Raw genomic sequence first — 22229 nt, 5'->3', positions numbered from 1 at the left:
GCGAAGTTCCAAATTGAGTAATAAGCGCTTTTTTCAATTATTCAGGGAGATTGATTTCATGTACAGACTTAAGCGGTAAGCGACGGAGCACAATTTAGCAGACTATACAAGGGTTTTGAGTATATATAGGGCATTGATTCTACACTTGGCTCATTCTCATCCATTCAACTAATCAAAGAATCTCACACATTATTTATATCATGACTACAAAAGGTATTCAAATTGCCATTGACAGAGGTGGCACATTTTGTGATGTTATTGCAAAGATCCCTGGACGGGACGATTTCGTATTCAAGTTGTTATCAGTTGACCCACAGAACTACAAAGATGCACCAACCGAAGGTATAAGACGAGTATTGGAACATGTCAATGATGTTTCCATCCCCAAGAGTTCTAAATTAAAGTTGGACCAAATTCAAAGTATTAGAATGGGGACCACTGTTGCCACAAACGCATTGCTTGAGAGAAAAGGTGCTAATGTGTTGTTGGTCACCACAAAGGGGTTCAAGGATGTCTTAGTTATTGGTAATCAAACGAGACCACATATTTTTGATTTGACTGCTAGGAAGTTGGGCCATTTGTATAAGGAGGTACTTGAAGTTGATGAGAGAGTTACAATTGAGAGTTTCTCAGAAGGTGGTGGTGACAAATTGCCGATTGATAAGCTGAAACCAAACTTGACGGAAGGAGTTACTGGTGATACAATTAGAATCATTAAAGAACCTGATTATCAACGAATTGAACAGGATTTGCAAGCTATTTTCGATAAAGGAGATATTAAAGCAATTGCATTATCATTACTTCATGCGTATGCATACCCCAAACACGAAGCTGAAATAGCCAAGATTGCCAAAAAGATTGGGTTTGAAGTTTCAGTATCACATGAATTGCAACCCATGATTGGGTTTGTCAACAGAACATCATCAACCGTTGCTGATGCATATTTATCCCCAGTTATCAATGAGTATATCCAAAATTTTGGTGCTGGTTTTGAAGGTGGATTGGATGCTTTTGGAAACAAGCTTTTATTTATGCAATCAAATGGTGGGTTGTGTCCATGGTACAAATTCACTGGGTTGAAAGCAATCTTATCGGGACCTGCTGGTGGAATGGTTGGATTTGGAGAGACTTGTTATGATGAAGTGTCCAAAAAGGCCACCATTGGGTTTGATGCTGGTGGTACATCAACTGATGTTTCTCGATATGATGGCCATTATGAACATATTCATGAAACGATTGTCAGTGAAATCAATTTACAAACTCCACAATTGGATATCTCAACAGTTGCCGCTGGAGGTGGTTCAATTTTGTTTTGGAAAAATGATTTGTTTGTCACTGGTCCAGAGTCAGCGGGGTCTGATCCAGGTCCGGCATGTTATAGAAAAGGTGGCCCATTGACTGTTACTGATGCTAATTTGTACTTGGGAAGATTGGTTCCCGAGCATTTTCCCAAGATTTTTGGTCCTAATCAAGATCAAGGGTTGGATTATGATATCGTTGATGAGAAATTTAAACAATTGACAGAACAAATCAACAAGGATCAAGCATCAAAGGGAATCAAGTTGAAGCCAGTTGAGGTTGCCAGTGGGTTTTTGAAAGTTGCAGTTGAGTCAATGGCTAGACCTATAAGAAACTTGACTGAAGCTAAAGGACATGAAACTTCGAATCATAATTTGGCATGTTTTGGTGGATCAGGTGGTCAGTTTGCCGTGTCTTTGGCTAAGAACTTGGGTATTACCAGTGTTGCAGTACACAGGTACTCGTCTTTGTTGTCTGCCTATGGTATTCAACTTGCTGATATTGTCATTGAAAAGCAATCACCAGCGTCCATCACTTATGCTAAAGAGAATTTGGCTGGTCTTGATAAAAAGATTGAAGCACTTATTGCTGCCGCTAAAGATGATTATGAGAAGCAAAACTTGACTGATTTTACAACTAGATTGGATATCCTTTTAAACATGAGGTATGTTGGTAGTGATACCCATTTGTTGATTCCAACCCAAGTTGGAGCCACCGATGCTGCTGAAAAGTTTATCAAGAGACACAAGGGTGAATTTGGATTCAACTTGGAAAGAGAAGTGTTGGTTAGTGATGTGGAGGTTAGGTTGATTGTTGAATCAAATGATAAAGAGCAACACAATCCTTACCAAGAAGCAAGCCACTTAATCTCAACCTTGGAGGCATCGAAACCAGCATTCACAAAGCCAGTATACTTTGATTCAGTTGGCTGGTTGGACTCACCTGTGCACGTTTTAACTGATTTACCAAAAGGTTCCCTTGTTAAAGGTCCAGCTGTTATCATTGATAATACACAAACACTAGTCATTGAACCTCGCTCACAAGCAAAAATCTTGAGCCATCATGTATTGATTGAGGTAGAACAAGAGGAGAAGCCTCAATTGTCATCGACTACGGTTGATCCTATTCAGTTGTCTGTATTTGGTCATCGATTCATGTCGGTTGCTGAACAAATGGGAAGAACTTTACAACAAACGGCAATTTCCACCAATATCAAGGAACGGTTAGACTTTTCATGTGCAATTTTTGATCATAATGGAGATTTGATTGCCAATGCTCCTCACATTCCTATTCACTTGGGATCCATGTCATACGCAGTGAAAGCGCAGATAAAAATGTGGGAAGGTAAGTTGCAGCCTGGTGATGTTCTTGTTTCGAACCATCCAATTGCTGGTGGATCACATTTACCTGACATTACAGTCATTACTCCTGTGCTTAACGAAAACAACGAGCCTATTTTCTGGACAGCATCAAGAGGTCATCATGCTGATATTGGATCTATTGCAGCAGGATCCATGCCGCCCAATTCGAAAACCATCTATGATGAAGGTGCAGCAATAGTCACTCACAAGTTGTGTGTTAGAGGCAAATTCGATGAAGAAGGAATTACCAAGATTTTGGTTGATGAACCAGCAAAGCAACCTGGTGGATCGGGAACTAGAACTTTGAGTGACAATATATCTGACTTGAAAGCACAAGTGGCTGCAAACTACAAGGGTATTGTTTTGTTGCAACGGTTAGTTGATGAGTTTACATATGATGTTATTAGGTTATACATGGGTGGTATTCAATCCACTGCTGAAGTTGCTGTTCGAAACTTGCTTAAATTGGCATATGAAAAGTTTGGAAGTCATGAATTGAAGGGTATTGATTATATCGATGATGGTACACCTATTGCATTGACTGTGACGATTAACCCTGAAACTGGAACCGCATTGTTTGATTTCAGTGAGACTGGTGATGAGATCTATGGTAACTTGAATGCACCAACTGCAATTATGTATTCAGCGGTGTTGTATGTGCTTAGGTGTCTTATAAGTACTGATATTCCATTAAACAATGGTTGCTTAAGGCCAATCGAGTTCAAGACTAGACAAGGATCCTTGGTTGCCCCATCTGACGATGCTGCCGTTGTTGGAGGTAATGTTGAGACAACACAAAGGATTGTTGACGTGATGCTCAAGACTTTCCAAGCTGCTGCTGGATCTCAAGGTACTTGTAACAACTTTACTTTCGGAACTAATGATACAGAAAATGGAGTGTGTTTTGGATACTATGAAACCATTTGCGGTGGAGCTGGTGCAGGTCCAGATTGGGATGGCCAATCAGTAGTTCAATGCCACACTACAAATACAAGAATGACAGACTCTGAAATTTTCGAGAAACGATACCCAGTTTTACTTCATGAATATTTAGTGAGACATGGATCGGGAGGTAATGGATTACATAAAGGTGGTGATGGTGTAATTAGAGATATTGAATTTTTGTACCCGTTGGAAGTCTCATGTTTAATGGAAAGAAGATCAATGGCTCCCTATGGGTTACACGGAGGTGAAGAAGGTGCTAGAGGAATTAACAAATGGATCTACAAATCGCCTTCTGGTGAGTACAAGAGTAAATCGTTGGGTGGTAAATGTACAGTCAAGGTTAGCAAAGGAGATAGAGTTATAATCAATACACCAGGTGGTGGTGGATATGGGTATGCGGAATCGCATGGGGTATCCAATGGGAACTCAAATGGTGTCCATTATGATATTAAAAGCACCACGCCTTCGAGATTGACTGGGTCAGTAGGAATGAGGGACCATATTCAAACAACAAATTAGAAAAAAAATCGGTAGTGTGTAAAGTATTGTAAGAATATATGATTAGAATTAATTGCATTGACTTTGACTTTTTGAAACTGCGATTGGGAGAGCGGGACAGCTTTGATAAAAAGACGTGAAGTTGCAAATGCACTGTCATACCAATGCGACATTTTTTTTTTTTATCAAAATGTTGCGAAAAATCGCGACACAAGCTCCACTTTCCTAACAAATTGAGTCTAAATCAGCGTGAGTTTCCACCACTTGTAACCTCTATAGTTTGCCAAATGCAGCTCTCTGACTTGCCAATTCACCTACTTGCGCAAGTGCTTCCGATAGAGGAATACCTAATTGACCTACCCAAAAGCATTCTTTACCCCTGGCTCAATAGTCTCCCACAAAGGCAATGCTTTAAGGTGTTGGCAGAGAGAGGATTTGGTGCGATGACTCGCGACACCAATGGAAACCTTGAAGTAATAAAGAATGCAGAACCTTCCAAATGTATCAGAACAAGTAAATACAATTACAGTGAATCTTACTGGCACACATTGACGTTCAAGTTGGCTGGGACAATCTTCATCAATTTTGGTGATCAATTGCAATTGCGAAATAAATACTTTAAAGAATATATCATATTTGACTATAGCGTTATCCAAGATCTTACGGTCAATTATTTGGGGTTTCTTGCCGACGTATTCATTTGGACATCAAAAAAAGACACGAAAATTCGCGTATTAACAAGCTTCTGGTCGGCGAGGTTTCATAGTTCAACTTTTAGCATCGTTAGTGTACACTGCCCTCCTGAAATGGAGACAAAAGTATCGGAGAGAATAACAAGATTGACAAAGTACATCAACCAACATTCTAATTATATCCGTATCTGCTGTGATCGATGGTATTCAAATGTCCAAGATTTTGAATTGACTATGACTGTTTCTCAATATTTGAAAACTAAAATACATTTGGTTGAGTTGAAGTCGTGCCATCATCTTAAGCCAAAGTCTTTATTGTTTTATTTGAAGCATACTACCTCCGCCCTGCCACGGCTTCAAAGTTATAATGTCGAATTGAGTGCCGAAGAGCATTTGGACTTTCAACTAGAATGGATTACTGATGTGTTTGCAACCGAACAAATCGTCGAGTTTACCCTTGATTACTTTTCCCCTCAATCTACATTTTCTGGGTTGACTTCTTTATTCCAGAGCATGCCTAATGTAGCAGTGTTGAATTTGAACTTAGGAATGATGAAGTTTTACCTCATTCCCAGGATGATTCCATCAAAGCCATTCGACGTCCATATACAGGTTAGGATTGATCGCCAATACTACGAGACTGTAAAGTTCAACTACGTGAGGACTGTGTGGGATACCGAAATATTTGAGAATTTTGTCATATTAAATTGTGTTAAGTTGAGGAGTGATAGTACCGTGTAAGGTTGTGTTATTGAAATGCTCTGTATCGGTGTATAGTGAAAGACAAAAATTCATGTAGCCACTAAAATTAAACGATCGAGATCCTTTCGTCTTTGTGTCTTTTCTCTAAGCGCCACACCTATGATGCGACCGAAGCGCATATATTTTGAAAAAATTTGAAAATATTTCGTTCAACAAAGGCTAGTACAGCTTTCAGTACCATGTTTACAATTGGAAAGAAGAGGCTCACAAGCCTTGCAAAGACATCCTTGAGATACAATAGTGGGTCTACTTTAAAACCAAAGACCAACGTGTTCAACTATGCAGCATTGGGATTGGGGTCGTTGGGGGCTGGATACTTTGCAGGGAAGTACTTTAGCAAATCCAATGATGAATCTACTGTTAAACATACAGGTCTCACTTTGGATACAACTGATGCTTCAACTGCGCCGTTATCATCACTAGACTCACCCATCTATGCCAATGAAGAACAGTTTAAAGAAGGGTTGTCGAAAATTATTGAAATCGTCGGCAAGGAGCATGTCCTGTTTGATCCAGACGTGCTTTCGGCCCACAACGACTCCTTTTACTCAACTCATCATCCGCCTCAACCAGACAAACAAAAGCCCAACGCTGTCATTACACCCACTTCTACGGAACAAGTTTCACAAATTATGAAAATTGCTCACCACTATAGACTTCCAGTTGTTGCTAGTTCTGGATTGACTTCACTTGAAGGACAAAACATTCATACAAGGGGCCCATTTAGTATTTCATTGTCATTTTCCGAAATGAATCAGATTCTTGCCTTCCATCCTGATGATTTGGATATAGTTGTTCAACCTGGTGTTGGATGGGTTGATCTTGCCGACTACTTGAGTGATGATCCAAAAGGTAAAGATTTATTATTTGGACCTGATCCGGGAATTGGTGCTAATATTGGTGGAATGGTGGGAACAAGTGCTTCAGGGACTAATGCTTTCCGGTATGGAACCATGAAGGAAAATGTGGTAAATTTGACAGTAGTTTTGGCTGATGGAACAATCATCAAGACTAGACAAAGACCTAGAAAGTCAAGTGCTGGGTATGATTTAACGAGATTCTTTATTGGTACTGAAGGAACAGCAGGGATAATTACAGAAATTACATTAAAGTTGCACGTACGTCCCAAAGTTGAGCTTATTACTTCTGCTGCATTTCCAACTATCAAAGACGCAGCAGCAGCAGCTCAAACAATCATTGGCAGAGGTATCCAGCCCAACGCTATGGAATTATTGAATGATACGATGATGTCGTTTGTCAATGAATCGTCCGATGGTGAACAAAAATTGGTAAAACCTACATTACTTTTCAAATTGGGAGGTCCTACAACAAAGGCAGTTGATGAACAGTCTCGAGTAGTTGCAGAGATTGCCAAGGAAAATCATGCCATTAAAGTCGAACGCAGTGAAAATGCCGAACAGAATGCCGAGTTATGGGCGGCAAGAAGAAATGGGCTTTGGTCAACGTTTCAAGCAGGTGCCAGTCGTTTAGATAACCCAGATGATACCCAAATATGGACAACAGATGTTGCTGTACCTGTCTCAAACCTTTCTGAAGCTATTTCTCGAATCAATGATGACTTAATCGAAGCTGGTTTTGACGGCAAGTTTTCCGTCTTGGGTCATATTGGGGATGGAAACTGCCATTTCCTCATCATTTATAATTCACCCGATTACTCCAAAGTCCATGAAGCTGTTGACCGAATGGTTCTGCGTGCTTTACAACTCGAAGGTACATGTACCGGAGAGCATGGTGTAGGTGTCGGGAAAAGAAAGTATCTTTCGCAAGAATTGAGTGAATCAACAATTGATACAATGAGGAAATTGAAGTTGGCGTTGGACCCAAGAAGAATTTTAAATCCCGATAAAGTGTTTAAAATTGATCCAAATGATGACTTGGATGAGCAGTTGAATGCTGGACATGTTATTGAAAAACATGAGTGTATGCATAATCATTAGATAGATTGTATAAATAAATTATCTAGTATGCAATAGATTGTAAGTATGCGATGATCTTCAGAGAAAAGAGAAAATGGATTGTAGATAAATCAAGCCTCCTCAACACTTTTTCCTACACACAGATAATCCTGCCTTGTCATGGGCAAGCAGTTGTGGTTCAAAGGGCCTATTTGTGGTACCGATAACTGTAAATCCCGACTATACAGAAACAGAGATGGGTTGACTATATGTCAATATGGTCACGTCCTTGAAGGTGCCGTTGAATACAATGATGATCAAGATCAACAACCAGTCCAAACGCGAAGATTAAACGTTGTTTCCGTTGATGAGCGAGGAAACTTTGCTAGTCAGTCGAGCCAAAGAATTGGGAAGAAACGTAAATTGGAGTTGTTAACCGGAAGTGAAGCGTTGCCTATTTTCTATCGATGTTTACAAATCATAATGAAAGCTCAATTGGATGCAGTTGTCGAGATTTACTTTAGTGATGGTGTCAGACCTCATTTGACAAGCATTGTCAAGAGTTACTGGAGCAGGGCTTTGAATCACTACTACAAAATCGGCGAAGACGACGGCAATGACAAGCCGGTGAGTAAACTTAAGCGGTCCTTGGATGTGTTGGACCTAATCTGTATTATTTACATGGCAAGTTTGGAGTTACATGCCTATCCATTTTATCTTGATGATGTTGTTGAATGTATAACTTTGGATAAAATACCCTACTTTAAAACATACCATCTCCTACCGTTGCATGAGTTGAAGAAGTTGCACGGTACATACCATGGAAGATTACAAGGATATCAAGCACCCACTGAAGGTCAAATACTACGACGAATCTCATACTTGTGTCCGATTGTATTGCAACACGATCTAAGTATCCCATCAAGCTATTATTTTCCATTCATTTACCACACATTGGCACATACTCTACTACTTCCAAATACCCCTTATTTATTTATGCTAATATTCCACTTTCTCAATGTTTACAAGAAACTTACATTTGAGATCCCTATAAAATCTCAAAGTGCAACTAAACTTACGGAATGCTTTCCTGAAGTATATTTAATCCTGGTGATTATATACATTGTCAATTTACATTTTGAATATGGACAACCAAGCTTTCAACCTACTGTATGGATCAATCGAGTCAAAGCTTACAACTTGGAGTATCAATACAATAATGAAATCACTGACGATACATTACTCAATTGGTCCATTGAGAAAACCGAACGGTATACCAATTGGGTATACAATCATTTGCTACCGGACAAGTATAAAATAGGTGATGGAAGTGAAGAAAGTGATCTTTCAGTAATGGAAAAGAGATTATTTCAAATCTTTCCTTTGGAGGGAATTCCAGAGGATCCAAATAAGCTGGAGTTAGTGGCGCATGACTTTGACTTGTCAACTGGAAAGCTCAACACTTTGAAACATATAATGGATGCTGGATTGAATTCAAGGCTGAATATCGATCACAGTCAAATTGATAAGCTTTTGTTTAATTTGTTGAGCAAAGCCATCAACCTATCGACGACAGAGTTAAGGGATTTATATGAAAGTATTACTAAAAAGTTTAGAAAGATACCAAATGTATAAATAATCTTGATTGAACATTTTTTTGTAGCTATAATTCTGTAAGCCTCTGAAGTGTATACCGGCAAACATCGGGCCATGTGTAAGTGCCGGTTTTCGGTGCATATCCCAACAGAACACAAACAAAAGCGGGGTAAATCGTGTAATTCGCCCAAACTATAGATTCAAATGCATTTCGCTTTACAAAAAGGAGAGCAGCTGCTAAGATCAGCCCTACAAGCTTGACTAAACATCCTATGACTATGCGTGTATGTTTCGTCGTGAACTCCTTGCCTTTGGTAAGGTGGTGCGTTGTGGTGCGAGCGGCGAGGGGCGCTGACACAAACTGCTTTATATAAACTCCGAGAATTTCCTTAAAAATTAAAAGAGAAACGGGGCCTCCCCCAATTAGGAAAGCCAACGCGCGAAACCTGAGCAAAACGAAGTTGCAAAAGACAATAACTTGTAGTTCAAGATTACTAATCGAGCTGCATCCTTTAGTCGATTTGAGACATCAATACGAACTGCTAAATATCACGCCCATCCATTAATCCGACCTAAGAAGTGAGGGTGAAGATTATGATGGTAACATACGTTTGAAGATAACGTTTTTAGTTCTTTTGCATGTCACCACCTCATGTCATCTCAGCACCCGCACTGTTCTAAACCACAAGTGCTCTTCCTTCCATCCAGTGGGGGTGGTGGATCTAACGTGAGCGTCAAGGCTTTCGACAGAATCAATAACAGTCATGGCAATTAAGAGCAATTATGCAAAAGCAATGGTTTCACAAAATAAGATTCACATAAAGGTTGTTATGATAGTGGTTATCTTATAACCAATACTTGTATTCAGATCCTTCTCCGTTGAGTAGGACGACAATATGATTGATCGGGTATACGATAGAAACGGTCGTGTCAGAAATTGAGGGTTCTATTGAGGTTATAAGCTACAGGGTCATGTAAATGACATATAGGGGTTATTTAAATGTTGAGTGGGTGGATATATGCAGTACATATTTTCAGTAGAAACCCCACAAAAAAAAAAACAAAGAAAGAATTTTCTATTATACTTTGTACAAAGGTTTTGTATGCAGATTGACTCCGAATAAATTTTTACCGACGTCAGTGGATTATATAAATACCCAACAAAATTATCATCCATTTAGATTTCTTTGCAAAAAAGAATTTCTCTACTTCTTCTTCTTCTTCTTCTTCTTCTTCTTCTACAGTCAATTGACTTTTACTACAGCAAACTAAATACATTTTTACATTAAACTTTTACAATATGGGTGGAGATTTACCATTAGAAATTGAAGTTAAAATTCCAACTGGAAAAACTTACAAACAACCAACGGGTTTATTCATCAACAACGAATTTGTTTACCCAAAGCAAAAGAAGGCTTTCGAAGTTATTTCCCCAGTCAATGAGGAAGTAGTTGCTAGCGTCTATGAAGCTTTAGAAGAAGATGTTGATGATGCCGTTGATGCCGCTGTTGAAGCTTACAAAACTTGGTCTACTAGTGCTCCAGAAGTTAGAGCATCAGTTTTGTACAAAGTTGCTGAATTGGTTGACAAGAATGCCGAAATCTTGGCTGAAATTGAAACTTTGGATAACGGTAAATCCATTGCCAACGCCAAGGGTGATGTCCAATTGGTTGCCAACTACTTTAGATCATGTGCTGGTTGGTGTGACAAGATTTTGGGTACTGTCATCAACACTGGTGGTACTCACTTTAACTATACCGAAAGAGTTCCATTGGTTTGTGGTCAAATCATTCCATGGAACTTCCCTCTTTTGATGTTGTCGTGGAAATTGGGTCCAGTCTTGGCCAGTGGTTCAACAACTGTTTTGAAAACCGCTGAACAAACCCCATTATCAGGTTTGTTTTTCGCTAAATTGTTGGTTGAAGCTGGCTTGCCAAAAGGTGTTATCAATATTATTTCTGGTTTCGGAAAGACTGCCGGTGCCGCTATTGCTAGCCACATGAGGTTGGACAAGGTTGCCTTCACTGGATCTACCCTTGTTGGTAAGACCATTATGAAGGCTGCTGCTGACTCAAACTTGAAAAAGGTTACCTTGGAATTGGGTGGTAAATCACCAAACATTGTTTTTGACGATGCTGATATTGACAATACTATTAGGAACATTGTTGCTGGTATCTTCTACAACTCTGGTGAGGTTTGTTGTGCAGGTTCACGTGTCTTGATTCAATCCGGAGTTTATGACCAAGTTGTAAAGAAATTGAAGGAAACAGCTGAAGCTATTAAATGTGGTGATCCATTTGACCCAGAAACTTTTATGGGTGCACAAGTTTCCGAAGTTCAATTGTCAAAGATTTTGCAATACATTGAATCAGGTAAAGAACAAGGTGCCAAGATTATTACTGGTGGTTGCAGAGCGGATGGTAAAGGTTACTTTGTTAAGCCAACCATTTTCGGAGATGTTGCTGGTCACATGAAGATTGTTAAGGAGGAAATTTTTGGTCCAGTTGTTACCTTGATCAAGTTTGATACTATTGATGAAGCCATTGAATTGGCCAACAACACTGAATACGGTTTGGCCGCTGGTGTTCACTCAAGAGACGTCAACAAATGTATTTACGTCTCAAGTAAGATCAAGGCTGGTACTATCTGGGTTAACACTTATAATGACTTTCACCCAATGGTTCCATTTGGTGGTTTCAGTGCTTCAGGTATTGGTAGAGAAATGGGTGAAGAAGTATTCCACGAGTACACTCAAACCAAGGCAGTAAGAATCAGATTGAACACAAAATTTTAAAGCATCTACGTTAAGCTATATAGTTTGAATAAAAGAGAGATTTAAATCAATGCTTGTAGGTTAGTGGGTCCCTCTCCTCTCCTCTCTCTCTCCATAGGTTTGCTCTTTTTGTGTAGCTTGATTGGCCTGGTAGCTTTCAGATCAAAAGATCAAAAATGTAAACAAACCGAGGCTCCATAACAACACACCTTATATTTCATCATGGTGCAAGGGAAAGAAGAAGAACCCAAGGGAAGGAAAAAGGACTCTATTGAGCTATTCATCGAAAGTTCACAACTATTTTTAGAAAATGGTTTATCCCAACTACGGTACATGATTTTAACTGAAGGACTCTCAATTCCAGAAGGTTATGATCAATGTCCTTATCGATCCTATGTTTGGTCAATCCTCACTCGAACTCAAACCTTTTCCACAAATCACTACTTGCAACTACTATCGGAACTGGAAACTAGTCTAAGTAAAGAGTTGAGAGCCAAGATTAAAGGCGACACGTTTCGCACATTAATGAATGATCAAAAATTTCATCAGAAAGTGAGTGAGGACCTGTTAATTCGAATTTTGTCGTGCATTGCAGTTAGTCATGATGTTGGATATGTTCAAGGGTTGAATGTGCTTCTTGCTCCCATAGCTTATACCTGCCATCGAAGCGAACCTCAAGCATTTGCTATATTACATACGATAATCACCTATCATATCCCTTTATACATTACACCCAACTTGGAAGGCGTCCACATTGGTCTTAGCTTAGTCGAAGCTGTGCTCAAATTAATTGACCCAGTGCTAAGTGAAGCCCTCGAGTCGAAATTTCTCAAGCCAGAAATCTATGCATTCCCATCAGTTCTTACTCTCAGTGCATGCACACCTCCATTGAAAGCGGTGCTTAAATTGTGGGATTTCTTATTCGCTTATGGGTTTCATATGAATATACTTTTCATTGTTGCACAATTGATTATTCATCGTACGGAAATTTTGGAATCGGAACAGCCAATGAAGGTGTTGCGGAATTTCCCTCATTTGGAAGCTAATGAGATTATCAAATTGAGTTTAAGTTTTATACCAGAGTTGCCGAGTTCACTATTTGATTTGATTGCTAAACATGGATATGATAAGTCTGTACCGAGGAAATTGAAAGCATTCTTAGCTGATAATGACACTTGATGGTGTAAGCTTGAAACAGGAAGTAATGTTCGATAGATGATTAGCATGCTCAGCTAGTGTACAATATGATAAGTACTAAATTCTACAATAACGTTGTAAAACTAGATCTTCGTAATACCTGAACACTATACATCAATTTTACTCCCTCTAAACAACTTTTCTCATCATATTATATTCTTTTTGAAATCTTCATAGTCAAAGTAAGTCGCAAGCACCGTTCGATCATTATACAGCCTTCCAGAAAGTTCCATAATCGCCTTCAATGCAGAACTCTCATCATCAAACTCAATAAAGATCTTTCCCAAACCAGCAGTATTCAATTGTTGCAATCCTGGGGTGAAGTCATTAGCAGGCCGTGGAATCTTTACCGACACGACATTTCCAAATTCTGATGCTTCTGCTTTCATGTCTTTATATAGGAACTTGACATTCAGGTCATCCTTCAAATCCTTAATCGAAACAGCGTTTATTAGTTGTACCACTTTAGAACTTGCCCTAGCGCGAACTATCTCATTATTTACCAATTTAGGCAACGTCTGAAAATTGATTGGTCCGCTTTGGATCGGCGTATTTGGGCGAGGAAGACATGCGTAAAACGCATTCGTAACAAATGATAGTTCCTTCAACTTATCAATTATTTGCTCGTCACTCAGTCTAAACTCAACAAATATCAATCCGAGTGGTTCTTTTGTTCCTTTTTGTCGGAAAAACTGCATACCGACTAGAGGAGCCAAATCTTCAAATTGTTCTCTCGCTTCATCCGCAGAGACGGTTGGTGATACAATGAGTGATATTTTTCTTGGACCGTCCTTGACAGCATCTTGTACTTCATCCGAATTCAGAACGTCTTCATCTTGAACGACGTATTCATTTGGCCGAGAAATGTGTAGTGTGAATTTATCACCTACTTCCCTTCTTTCGGCATTATCCTCCTTGTAAGCATTAAATAACAATTCAGTTTCATTGAGTGCATAAATAATGGTTGCGCACTCACTATTATTGAACTCGATAATTAATGTTTTATCATCTTTTAATTTCCTTTTGCTATGGATGTTATTACTTGAGCTCTGTTCAAAATCGGTCATTCTCAAATAGTCATTGAAAAACTCCACAATCTTCAAGTAGTTAATAGATTCAAGTCCTGTGATTATTAGGGTCTTAGCAACTCTTGAATCAATAGGATCAATCCTACTAGTTTCGTTCAATATATCATCACTATTCAGAAGTCTGTCTTTGACTAAACCTTCCAACTTTGTGAAATCAACAGGACGCGGGAACCCAGGTAATGGGAACAAACCTGATAACTTTGCTCTTGGAGCACTCACTTTTTCAAATCCTTTTGCTCGTACACCCCACCGTGAGTCAATTACCTTGATTTGATCCAAAGACGGCACATCAGATAAGCTTTCCAAATGGGTTTCCAATTCTTGGATACGTGTTTCAATCTCAGCTTTGGACATTTTCGCTGGCAATGGCGCAGGGGCATGTTGCTCCAATTCAGAAGCTTCATGAGGATAGTTTCGTCCATACTGCCCTTCCCCTTGTGGGTGTCGTGGCCTGTAAGAGTCACCGTGGTATTCATCATATCGTCTTTTGTTACTCCTATAACTGTCACCATTGTAAGGGCGTGATTGATAGGAAGAATCGTATCTTTCGTTTCCGCGATATGAGTTTGGGTGGTCAGCTCCGCCAGCAAATCTTGCCTCTCTGTTGCTAGGCCTGAATTGTTGAGCATTGTGGTACCTTTCCCGCCGCCCATCATATGAGCTTGGCTTGGTGGGGAGTTGCGGTTGACCTGCCCTCTGCAGATAAGAGCTGGTCCTCACAGGTATTTCGGCTTCCCTTTCCTTCCCACGATCTCTATATGCATACGCCTGGTACGCACTTCTGTCGTCCTGACTCACACCCGGAACGGCAGGAGGATTCGTATCATTATGTGGATTTGAATTGGAATATTGTTGTGTGTATCCGGTTGTATCACGAGCTCTAATAGATGAGCCTGAGCGCGCTGATGATGTCCTGTTAGTACCACCACTGCTCACTCCTCGCGAGTAATCGCTTGCTGATGGATGTGACATACTATGGGATTGTATTTGTCGAGAACAAGCGATAGCTTTTATTATGTGGGAGATGCCCTTAGGCAATTCTCTTTTTTTTTTTTGTTCTTTTGTGGTCGTTGTTTTCTACATCTAAATACAAAATGCAAAAATACTTTATTTTGAATTAATCTATGTCTACAATTCGTCATGTTCGATTTCGGCTTCGACGTCGCCAGTGCTGTCAGAGGGCTTGCTCTTTAAAGTTGCAGAAGAATCTGCATTGACTGTTTCGGATGACTCGGAACCACTCTCAATAGAAGAGCTAGTTTCAATTTCTATTGTACCCTCCACTTTGCTTTCACTAGCAGCTTTCTTTTCTGCTTCCTTAGCCGCTTCTCTTAATTTTCTTCTGTACTCCTTTTGTTGTTGTCTTTCAATTAACTTGTCATACTGTTCATCAAATAAATTCATTCTGTCAATATGAGTTTTCTCCAAATCCATAAGGTCTATCAACATCTGAGCCACACCCTTGGCCAATGCATCATGGAAACTGTACAACTCCTTCTTACTGATTTTGTTAAACTTTGAGTCAGAAAATTTGAGCAACTCCCCAATTTTGGTAATGACATCTTTATATTCCTGTAAATTTTTGTCAAAAGACAACATCTTGTCTTCTTTACCCATGATCTTCAACTTAATTCTATCATTTTCTTTGTCAAAGTTTAAGCCAGCATCATCATACTTTTTGCGGACTTCTGCAATCTGTTCTCCAAATTTCAACATACTAGATTGAATGGTCATAATCAACTGCGAACCATCATCATATAATTTCTTCATACCCTCCTTCGATAAATCTGTACTTGACATCTCGAGGTAGCTCTGAATTTCCTGTTCATACTTGCCCACACTCTTGATTTTCTTTTTTAAGTCGCCAATCAGAGCACTATCACTCTCGAAATCCAACCACTCAATTTGTTCACCAACAAAGTCAGTAAATCTGGAGATCTCTTTGGAGCTTAACTCCTTGGCCAAGTTTTCTTCATTTGATTCAATCAACTCTCTTAACTTGTACAAGTGGCTCTCCAACTCATTTCTCACTGCGGTCAACTCAACTTTTGCATCATCCAAGCGATTCAAGTAGGCGAGTTTCCGAAGAAGTTTCTTCTTTTCAGCTTTGTCTATTGGCTGAATATGTGGATACGTTGCTGATGGGATTGAGATGTAGGTCGATTTCAATGCTTTGGACGACTTGGATTTGGAATCAGTAGTGGTCGAATTTGCATCACTCGAAGTTGAATTAAATCCTTCCGCTTTCTCCTCCTCCTCATCATCACCAGATTCCACCTCAAGCACTTCCTGCTCGTCTTTCTTCTTGAGTAAATTGTCAAAGAATGAGCCGCTCTTTTTAGATTGACATTGTATGTTGGTCTTTACAAGATCAAACATTTTACTCTTGTTGAGCTCAAAGGAAGCAATCACTTCTTTGCTCTCTCCAGATTTGCATCCCAATTTTCCAGCGGCACTGGATATATCGCCAAAGTTGTACGACTTTATTAATGATCCATCCTCAAACAATGAAATAGTCAATGGCTCTCCAACTTCTCCAAGACTCAACTTTGTTGTGTTGCCAGCTTCAGATCCTTCAGCAAATACAATTAATTGCTCGTCGTTTCCATTAGTGGAAACTTCAAAGTTGTGATAGACTCTATCGATAAGCTTAACATCTTTAGGACTTTGAGTCTTTGTTTTCAACTTCAATCCCATTTGCGTGGTTCCCAATGCAGAACTTTCGTCGGTATTAACAGACTTGGAAATCTTGTCTTCACCAACAAATAAGGACACGTGTTTTTGTACAAATGGGACTCTGGTAGAACCTCCATTCAAAATCACTGACTTCAAATTCTTCACATTCAAGTTTGATTTCTGTAAGGCAACCTCAATAGGTTTGGTCACTCTTTCCATCAAATCAGAATTCAATTCTTCAAATTCATCCCTGGTTATCAGTACTTTAAAGTCTTTTTCATCGTATATGGATTCCAAGGTAGTGTGATATTCAGTGTTAGCTGACAAAATAATCTTTGCCTTTTCAGCAACCTCATACAATCTAGCATGAATTTTCTCACTCAAGTCTGAAGATTCTATACCAAAGTGGGTGAGTAGTTTTTCCAACACAATTGAATAAACTGATTCAGTCAATGTCTTTCCACCAAATAGTAAATCTTCACCCACACTCTCCATTTTCAAAACAACTTTACCGTTGGATTGTGGGGTAAGGGAAAACAAGGTCGCAGTAGTGTAGCCAGCACCTGCATCAAATACCAAGTGATATTCAGTGACATCATTGTAGTCCGAAGGCTCGTATTTTCTGTTACTTGCAAAGTTAAGTGCAACTGATGTTCCCTCATCCACCAAACCTAAAACATTTGAAAAGTTTGCCAAAAACAAGGAGTCTAAGTAAGCTTGACGAGCAGCTTGGGAAGAAAATGGGGGTATACTAATTGTAACATCTTCAACCAAGGCGGCTGCGTTTGGGTTTTCCTCAAGATCGTGCAAAGCCCTGGCCTTGATTTCATTCAAAGACATTGCCAACAACTCCTCCACTGAGAATTGATATGTTGAATTCTCCAACCCAAGATCAAACTTAATGGCATTGGCTCTAGACTCGTCCTTAACCAACTTGACTCCAAAGTGAGTTCTCAAATACTTCTCAGTGGCAGGATCATCGAATGATTTTCCAATTAATTGCTTCAAATCTAAAACCGTGTTCTGTGGGAACCTGGTAGCTAATGAGCCCATTTGAGAGCCATAAGATCTTTCCAAACCTCCATTGGGGTCTTTTCTAATGCAAACTCCCGATAAATCTTTTCGTTTCCCCTCATCTGTCAAAATCAATTCAAATGGAATGCCAGGTGCTAATAGTACGGCTTTTGTGAATTGTTGTCCATAGTCAATCCCCACAATTGCAGAAAAGACTATTGATATTATACAGGCTAAACTGAGAAAAAATCTCATCGTATATCTGGACTAGCGAAGATAAAATAGGATAAACCTTTCTTGATTCCAAAGTCAATGTTGACATATTTTTTTTTTCAAATGCTTTTTTTTTTTTTTTTTTGGTTGGCACAAACGTGGAGTGAGATTATTCCAAACCCTTCTTTCAAGCATACTTCATATGCATATGAAAGACACTTCAAAATGATTTGGTGTAGTTAAACAACGCACGCTTATGATCGTGAATTGGTTCTATATAGTAAGTGACCTTTTTACTGGAGCAATTTTGAAAGGCAAATCTAACGGAGCCATGTCAGTTGATGCTTTTTCTGTGCTTTGAATTAAAGGACAACGCATCAAATAGCCACTGTGTCTTACAAAAGAATAAAAGAAACCAGGAAAAAGAAAAAAGAAAAAAATAGTATATCCAGATGTACCGCCACCGCCTCTAATCTGTATTATAGATCCACGTAGCCTTAATAAAGAATACAATACGAAATGACTTTGAAGGCGGCATAACAAAATAATACTATTTTGTTATGAATGGTAGCAGCACGCCACCAGTTACCTCTGATGTGAGTGAAATCGAAATATATAAAGGTACCAATACCCCCCACATCATGGCTCCTTTCTTTGCTTTGTACTTTTGCTCCAACTAAGTAACTTCACTATGCAAACAATGTCAAAGTCCATCAAAACTTCATTGCAGACCGACAATGAACCGAAGAGCACAACAATCATGTCTAATGAAGCAACCACAAATGAGGTTGAAGAACTGACAAAGGAAGCTACCCGTGACCTCGCTAAGGATAATGATGCAAAGTCAAGTCAGACATCCGAGAATACTAAGAGAATTCGAAGATTTAGGGATTTAAAAAGGGGAAGTGATAAGAGCTCCTCGGTTGCAAAAACTGAACCTGAACAATACAAAACCAAAAATTTGGATACTAAAATTGGAGACCAAAATGAACGCGATCACAATACCATTGCTTTATCTGATGTGTCTAACTCAAAAAATCTTGAACCTGCTGAAGGTAATAAACCATTGATGGTGGATGACGAATCCAGTGACAACACTGACGTCAAAGTTAATACCACTATTCAACAGGTCAAAAATGGTGATGCTGGTAACTCAACGGTTGAAGATAAGAGGGAGAAGAACATTCCAGCTAATGGCGCTGTAGTCAAGGGAAAACAGAAGGGTGGAGATTCCCAAAGCATCGAGTCATCAGACACTGTTAAATCAGGTAAAAAACCATTCACAAACTTAGTCAAGTCCTGGTTGGGTATGGGAGCTATTCCTCAGGTTCCTTTAAAACGCAAGGTTCAGGACTCTACCGATGAGGAATCGGATTGCGTTATTTCTGCAGTCCAGTTGATTGAGTTGCCAAAAATTCCGCTGCAGTTTCGCGCAAAGGAAATTAACGGTTTCGGAGTTCTTTCAAGCTCACAGAAATTACCAAAGGAAACTAAAAAGGAGTACACTAATCTTTTACACTGTGGAGTTACCTGTGTGTTGCTGTTTTGTAAGTCATTAGAGATTATGAATCAAAGATCAAAAAAACAAGACATAAGAGAATCGTTTACAAAGCAGTTTACCAAGATGCATTCCGAGTTGGCATTTACTAAAGAAGATTTAAAGACTAATGGCGACATCAATACAGAGCTTTTGTTGCACTTGAAAATGTTGTTCAATGATTTGTTTAGTAATAACAGCATCATTTGGATTGTCAATAAGTTTGAGTATAGCGGTTTTGGAAGAAAATTTAGAAAGACAATCGCCAAGATTTTGCGTGAAGAGTTTCAATACAACGTCAGCCATAAGACAGAAAACTTTTATAGGGAAGTCGTTGCTGCTAGTTTGTCACAATGGAGGAGGAACATTCCGTTTCCTGGTTAGATTTAGATGTTATTTGTTTTATTTATGTTCTTTTTACTTTTACAGTTTGGCTATCAATAAAGTTTGTCTATTTTTCATTCTTATGGGTGCAAAAATTATATTATCTCTTCCGTCGGAGGGTCCGTGATAAGAATAGGTATCATACATGTACCGTAGATAGTAAACAAACGATCCTCAAGTGAAGAGACAAGAACAAGCTTATTTTTCTTTTGTTTAACTTCTTATCATGACTTATTTAAGCGGAACCCGTGGGCCAACCAAATTCTTCTTCCAAATGAGCCCTCTACTTTTCATCATCACATCGGAAAAATTCTCATCATCAGTAAAAAAAAAAAAATATCAAAAGCATTTTTTCTTCTTCTTCTTTCTTCTTGGGCTTTATTTAATACCCCTGATTCCACTGGAATAATCCACCCTAGTTTTGTTATTTTAACAATCTACAACGCAACCATGTCTGACGAAAAGATGTATATCTCGTACAACAATGTACACCAATTGTGTCAGGAATCAGCTGACAAGATCAAACAATTCAAACCAGACTTGATCATCGCAATTGGTGGTGGTGGATTTATTCCTGCTAGGATGTTGCGTTCCTTTTTGAAAGAACCAGGTCAACCAAATGTTAGAATCATGGCAATCATTTTGTCATTGTATGAAGAGATTGAAAACTCTGATGGTGTACAGGAAAAACCAGGTACTGTGGTTAGCAGAACTCAATGGATTGATTATACTCAATCAAAGGTTAACTTGGTTGGAAAGAATATTTTAATCATTGACGAAGTCGACGATACAAGAACAACTTTGCATTATGCTGTTTCAGAGTTGAAGAAGGATGTTGAAGAACAAGCCAAGGAATTGAATGCTGATCCAAACAGCACCAAATTTGCAATTTTCGTCTTGCATGATAAAGATAAGCAAAAGAAGGCTGATTTACCTGATGAAATCATGAAAACGGGTCACTATTTTGCCGCAAGAACCGTACCTGACGCTTGGATTGCTTATCCTTGGGAAGCAACCGACATTGTCTTTCACCAAAAGAAAGCCGAAGAGCAAGGTAATGATGTATTCCTTCCTTCCACTACAAAAGAATAGAGTCGTATAGAATTACCAAATCATTAAATCTTATTTAGAATTCCTAATCAATTTCTATAACATCGGGACTTCGTTCATGATTTTTCAACGAGGGATGATTTGTATTTTTATCTTTCCGCTTCTTGCTTTGTCGTAAAGATTGTCCCGATCCAGCAAATGCATCTCTACTTTTTTGCTCGTCTTGAAGACCCTCAGCAATTTCCTCTTGAGTTGGCAACACAACGGGGAATCCAAAAAACAATTGATTCTCCGGTAGGGTTAATGGAACTGCTGGAGCATTTGGATCCAAATCATCCATGGTGTATTTCCCATTTGAGGATTGAGCGTCTTCAACCTTCTTTCCTGATAGTTTCTGTCCTGATCCTCCGAATTTTGGCACTGACCCGCCATTTGATATTGCGTTACCAACAATTTGTGTATAATTAATAGACTTGGCCATGGATGCCGCTCCTGCACTTCTGTTGACACTAGCTGGATCGATAGGTTTCAGCAGGGATGGAGTCACACTCTTTGGTTTATATTCAGGCTCCACATAACCAACAGGAGGAGCGAAATCAGTCTCCAAATCCGTCTCCACAACACATATACCGTGGTTGTCACTTTCTGGTTTAACCTCCAATACCTTGATTCCGTAAATTGAGTCATTATAGTTTACCTCAATAATGTCATTCACAGTTAAGGTTGAGAATTTCCTTAACACATTTTCCAAAACGGCCTTGGGATCACTAATGTCCAAAAAGTCAACACTTTGTGGTTCTATTTTAACAAATCTTCCCAACTCAAGATCACAATTTTTCACTTTGAGTAAACCTCCTGGTTGTAACTTTAATGTGTTCATCATCCATTGTGGAATATAGCACCTTCCTTCTTCACTTGTGAATTCCAAAACACCACTGTGTGTGGATACGTCTTTTTGCTCGTTTCGTAGTTCAAATAACATGGGATACCTGATATGCAACATGGTCAATTTGTTCAATGCAGATGGTGGCAAGAATATCTTACCCCCATAGTTTGCATCATCTTTACGAATCAAATCTGGCATCATTGCAATAGGATAACATCTGAAATATTCTTCAAATGTGTTGCTTGCGGGCATTCCAAACCCTGACATACCTCCTCCAAAGACGGAGGATCCGAAGCTAGAAAACATGGTGAGAGATTGATTGGTGAGATGTATAAGGAGTTG

The 22229-nt window shown here is 39.2% G+C and overlaps 11 protein-coding genes across 11 annotated transcripts; 8 read left to right on the top strand and 3 right to left on the bottom strand. All coding sequences in view use genetic code 12, as the record gives it.

The window, feature by feature from the left end:
• Positions 1 to 200: 200 nt before the first annotated feature.
• On the top strand, positions 201 to 4124 carry HYU1 (5-oxoprolinase; the record flags this gene model as incomplete). Its single annotated transcript, XM_067693846.1, has 1 exon — positions 201 to 4124. The coding sequence occupies one exon, from the start codon at positions 201 to 203 to the stop codon at positions 4122 to 4124; it is 3924 nt and encodes a 1307-aa protein (XP_067546226.1).
• Positions 4125 to 4390: 266 nt separating this feature from the next.
• Positions 4391 to 5536, top strand: I9W82_004742 (uncharacterized protein; the record flags this gene model as incomplete). The annotated part of the gene is made up of 1 exon (XM_067693845.1): positions 4391 to 5536. The coding sequence occupies one exon, from the start codon at positions 4391 to 4393 to the stop codon at positions 5534 to 5536; it is 1146 nt and encodes a 381-aa protein (XP_067546225.1).
• Positions 5537 to 5736: 200 nt separating this feature from the next.
• On the top strand, positions 5737 to 7515 carry DLD1 (Dld1p; the record flags this gene model as incomplete). Its single annotated transcript, XM_067693844.1, has 1 exon — positions 5737 to 7515. The coding sequence occupies one exon, from the start codon at positions 5737 to 5739 to the stop codon at positions 7513 to 7515; it is 1779 nt and encodes a 592-aa protein (XP_067546224.1).
• A 138-nt stretch (positions 7516 to 7653) lies between these two features.
• On the top strand, positions 7654 to 9108 carry I9W82_004740 (uncharacterized protein; the record flags this gene model as incomplete). Its single annotated transcript, XM_067693843.1, has 1 exon — positions 7654 to 9108. One exon carries the CDS (start codon positions 7654 to 7656, stop codon positions 9106 to 9108), a length of 1455 nt encoding a protein of 484 aa, XP_067546223.1.
• A 1261-nt stretch (positions 9109 to 10369) lies between these two features.
• On the top strand, positions 10370 to 11863 carry ALD5 (aldehyde dehydrogenase (NAD(P)(+)); the record flags this gene model as incomplete). Its single annotated transcript, XM_067693841.1, has 1 exon — positions 10370 to 11863. The coding sequence occupies one exon, from the start codon at positions 10370 to 10372 to the stop codon at positions 11861 to 11863; it is 1494 nt and encodes a 497-aa protein (XP_067546222.1).
• A 201-nt stretch (positions 11864 to 12064) lies between these two features.
• On the top strand, positions 12065 to 13021 carry BUB2 (Bub2p; the record flags this gene model as incomplete). Its single annotated transcript, XM_067693840.1, has 1 exon — positions 12065 to 13021. The coding sequence occupies one exon, from the start codon at positions 12065 to 12067 to the stop codon at positions 13019 to 13021; it is 957 nt and encodes a 318-aa protein (XP_067546221.1).
• A 164-nt stretch (positions 13022 to 13185) lies between these two features.
• Positions 13186 to 15099, bottom strand: I9W82_004737 (uncharacterized protein; the record flags this gene model as incomplete). Its single annotated transcript, XM_067693839.1, has 1 exon — positions 13186 to 15099. The coding sequence occupies one exon, from the start codon at positions 15097 to 15099 to the stop codon at positions 13186 to 13188; it is 1914 nt and encodes a 637-aa protein (XP_067546220.1).
• Positions 15100 to 15255: 156 nt separating this feature from the next.
• LHS1 (Hsp70 family chaperone) lies at positions 15256 to 18072 on the bottom strand (the record flags this gene model as incomplete). The annotated part of the gene is made up of 1 exon (XM_067693838.1): positions 15256 to 18072. The coding sequence occupies one exon, from the start codon at positions 18070 to 18072 to the stop codon at positions 15256 to 15258; it is 2817 nt and encodes a 938-aa protein (XP_067546219.1).
• A 658-nt stretch (positions 18073 to 18730) lies between these two features.
• On the top strand, positions 18731 to 19951 carry I9W82_004735 (uncharacterized protein; the record flags this gene model as incomplete). Its single annotated transcript, XM_067693837.1, has 1 exon — positions 18731 to 19951. The coding sequence occupies one exon, from the start codon at positions 18731 to 18733 to the stop codon at positions 19949 to 19951; it is 1221 nt and encodes a 406-aa protein (XP_067546218.1).
• Positions 19952 to 20401: 450 nt separating this feature from the next.
• On the top strand, positions 20402 to 21043 carry HPT1 (hypoxanthine phosphoribosyltransferase; the record flags this gene model as incomplete). The annotated part of the gene is made up of 1 exon (XM_067693836.1): positions 20402 to 21043. The coding sequence occupies one exon, from the start codon at positions 20402 to 20404 to the stop codon at positions 21041 to 21043; it is 642 nt and encodes a 213-aa protein (XP_067546217.1).
• Positions 21044 to 21086: 43 nt separating this feature from the next.
• On the bottom strand, positions 21087 to 22193 carry I9W82_004733 (polyubiquitin-binding protein; the record flags this gene model as incomplete). The annotated part of the gene is made up of 1 exon (XM_067693835.1): positions 21087 to 22193. One exon carries the CDS (start codon positions 22191 to 22193, stop codon positions 21087 to 21089), a length of 1107 nt encoding a protein of 368 aa, XP_067546216.1.
• Between the last annotated feature and the right edge of the window lie 36 nt (positions 22194 to 22229).

The sequence above is a fragment of the Candida metapsilosis genome (genome assembly GCF_017655625.1).
Source record: "Candida metapsilosis strain BP57 chromosome Unknown scaffold7, whole genome shotgun sequence".
Taxonomy (NCBI): domain Eukaryota; kingdom Fungi; phylum Ascomycota; class Pichiomycetes; order Serinales; family Debaryomycetaceae; genus Lodderomyces; species Lodderomyces metapsilosis.
Note: the sequence above shows the minus strand (reverse complement) of the source record. Positions and strands in the feature narration are given on the sequence as shown.